General features: G+C 57.3%; 2 protein-coding genes across 2 annotated transcripts; one reads left to right on the plus strand and one right to left on the minus strand.

The window, feature by feature from the left end:
• Positions 1 to 1,404: 1,404 nt before the first annotated feature.
• On the plus strand, positions 1,405 to 2,336 carry LOC113209360 (translation initiation factor IF-2-like). Its single transcript, XM_052269322.1, has 2 exons — positions 1,405 to 1,641; positions 1,807 to 2,336. Exons 1-2 carry the CDS (start codon positions 1,446 to 1,448, stop codon positions 2,235 to 2,237), a joined length of 627 nt encoding a protein of 208 aa, XP_052125282.1. The 5' UTR covers positions 1,405 to 1,445; the 3' UTR covers positions 2,238 to 2,336.
• Positions 2,337 to 2,543: 207 nt separating this feature from the next.
• On the minus strand, positions 2,544 to 2,967 carry LOC127749762 (uncharacterized; the record flags this gene model as incomplete). The annotated part of the gene is given in 2 exon segments (XM_052269324.1): positions 2,544 to 2,811; positions 2,937 to 2,967. Coding segments are annotated over 2 exon segments (108 nt in total), but the record flags the coding sequence as incomplete, so codon positions are not given.

The following is a 2,967-nucleotide window of genomic DNA, read 5'->3' on the forward strand; positions in this document are numbered from 1 at the left end:
GGGAGGAGCAGGGGCAGGGCGCGGGGGCTGGAGTAGGGGCGTAAGGACGTCCACCGGTATCGTCCCCGCGGGGCCCCCGCCCCCGCGGCGGGAGTTTTCGTCGTGTCGATTGCAGAGTTGTCCCATAGCGAACGGGTTTGGCAGGCGTCTGCCGCCCCCCCCCCTCCTCCTCCTCCCCCTCATCATCATACGACGACAGGGGCCAGATTTCATTCATAAGTCGCGGTCTCGTCTCGACCGTATACATACATGATGTGGTGGATGCGGACGCAGAAATATATATAATATAACAAAATACGGGGAAGGAAAATAAAAAATCAAACCAGATGAGGGAATCGTAAGGTGAGTTAGTTTATCGCCTCGTCGACACACCGGGTCGGACGTGGCATGAGCGCGCGACACACCAACACCACGACGACTCGACGGGATGGGCCATTCGGAAGGCAGGACGGTATCCGGCCTGAGTCACAGGGACGCACACCGACACACACACACCGACACACGCACACTCACACACACCCACACTCGCGGTCCTCGCGTGGCGAGGCGAGCCGTCACAGCGGGGCAGATATGACAAATTCACCGAAACGTAAACCCACAGAGCGGCCTCGCACTCCGCGGCTCGGGGATGAGGCCAAACGGACGCGTTTTATCGACGGACTTTATACTTTCTATACCCCTCTCCGTCCAACCAACGGGCGTCGCGGGGGTGGCGGGTGGTGTCGTGGGGCCCTCAAGTGAGTGCGAAGGAGACGGGAGATGGAGGCGACCCGTTCCTCCCCGGCGTCGTAGTCCATCAGAGTCTGACTGTCCATTCTCGACGTGGACAATTTCATTAATGGCATCAATTCGACAGGGGCGGCCGGCGGGCCGGCGGCGCCGCCTGCTCGAACGAGGTCTCGAACGAGATCTCGAACGAGCTTCAGAGAGCGAGCGGAACGAGGCCCGCCCGCCTGCCTCGCCTCGCCTATACCCGCGAAATGACCGTGATTAGAGCAACATCATCGATTTGGAGGAAGCAGTCCCGTATCAGCTGGACCCGCTTCTTTTTGGAGGCGTTCATAAACTACGTGCTCAATTTTAGGCCACATATATCCTTCTCGCTGTCCTTCCCCCTTGCCCCCCCCCCCACCTCGTGCACCCCATAGCAGCGTTCCCGGTTTTGCCTCTTGTCATGTTCTTGTTCGATACCGACAATGTTCGCCGTGAGTATAATGCATTGTATTATTGCAAACTTTGGAATAAGTAAGTGACATTTCAACCACGCACTTTTTCTACTTTTCGGGTAGTCGTCGCGCTATGGCCTTCCCTTGAGGTTGGCAGCGCCGGAGGGGGGGGGGCGGTCTTCCTCGTTGACGCCCGTCATAGCTGCTGCAGCGCGACAACAATCAACCAGTATATCGCTCGACCCAGGAGGACCAGGAGGTGCTAGAAGCCGGAGAAGCATGGCCGCGACGCAGCCACAGCCCCACGGGCTGCAGCACCTCGTGCAGCTGCACCTCGGCGCGGCCGGGCCCGACGGCCGCCGCACCACCAGCTTGCACCTGCAGACGGCGATCAAGACGCCCAGAACGCTTCCGCTAGAGCCGGGGGTCGTGCACATGCTCCTGGATAAGGTGCACAAGAATGGCGAATCTGACGGTAAGCAGCAACGAAGAGGACTTTGCTATGCTATGGGAATTATTGAGAGGCCCTTGAGAGGCCGTGCGAGAAGGGCACGTCAGTAACGTGGTAACTTTACCAACGTTCGTGTTGGTAATGTTAGTAACAGTTTCCTCCCCGTCTGCGCGGGGTGCTCCGATACAGCGCTCTACCTGACGGGTTCGGACGGCGCGGACGACTCCGGCGGCGAGTACGCGCACCTGTTCGCGAGCTGCGGCCTGGTCACGCACGCCCGCATGGACGGCGCCGGCCTGGTGAGCGACGCCGTGCGGTTGTTCCACGGGGTGCGCGCCCGCGCCAACCCCTTCCGCCCCGCCGCCCGCCCTGGCGCCAGGCTGTCTCGCTGGCTGCGCCGGAGGTGTCGCGGGCTGGCGAGCCTGTTCGCCGGGCCCGCGCCTGCAGCACCTGCACCTGCAGCACCTGCACCTGCAGCACCTGCAGCACCTGCACCTGCAGCACCTGCACCACCTGCGGCACCCGCACCTGCACTTGCCGCGCCCGCACCCGCAGCACCCGCAGCCGTACCTGCACCCGCAGCGCCCGGCACCTTCAGAACCCGCGCAGCTACGCACTGAACCACTGAACTTTCATTGTCAATGTTTTGCTCCGCGTTTTTGTTTTTACTCTGACCAATTAATTGTTTTGCCAGCTGAAGTGTGTGTAGTTATGTTGTGTGTCCGAAATGAAAGGTTCCTCATATGAGGCTCAAAGTACTTTCGTTGAGCGTGCCCCCCCCCCCCCTCACACACATCAATAAATCAGCACAGGCGAAATAAGGGCACCGAAATTGTTTTCGCAAATTCAAAACGGTTGATAAAAGGATAAACGACCCTTGTTTGGCGGTGTGTGGTTTTCGGAAACTAGGAATAACACCATCGACGTATAGAATCAGTACTTTTAATTTACAGAGAATTTCAAAACATATATATACACACACAGTTATAAAATCATAAAAATCACCGACCTAGAATCAGTACATTCAATTTACAGAGAATTTCAAAACGTATTTACACGCACACAATCATAAAATCATAAAAATCACAGTCGATTTTACTCGTATTCTGAGTCGTCTTCACTTCGGTTCAGTCAGTTCGCTTCTACTTGCGGACGAGGGCTCATAGCACGGCACCGTCCATGGGTGCACCCAGTCTGCAAAACAGTATAAGAGACGGTATGAAATTCTAGTGCAACTTACTTCAGCTCGTTTGAACAAAGTTTCGACCATCGCGGCTGCTCGACATGCGACCACTGGGGCCTGAGGGCGTACAACTCACCTAGGTCCTCCAGGTCCCCCAGCCCCAACAG

This window comes from Frankliniella occidentalis, unplaced genomic scaffold (assembly GCF_000697945.3).
Source record: "Frankliniella occidentalis isolate FOCC.00 unplaced genomic scaffold, Focc_3.1 Scaffold89, whole genome shotgun sequence".
NCBI classification, from domain to species: domain Eukaryota; kingdom Metazoa; phylum Arthropoda; class Insecta; order Thysanoptera; family Thripidae; genus Frankliniella; species Frankliniella occidentalis.

Excerpts from the sequence above, each read along its gene's own strand:
- LOC113209360 (XM_052269322.1), top strand. The coding sequence starts at position 1,446 with ATGGCCGCGACGCAGCCACAGCCCCACGGGCTGCAGCACCTCGTGCAG. Across the intron at positions 1,642-1,806 it reads CAAGAATGGCGAATCTGACG|CGCTCTACCTGACGGGTTCG; the intron begins GTAAGCAGCAAC and ends GCTCCGATACAG.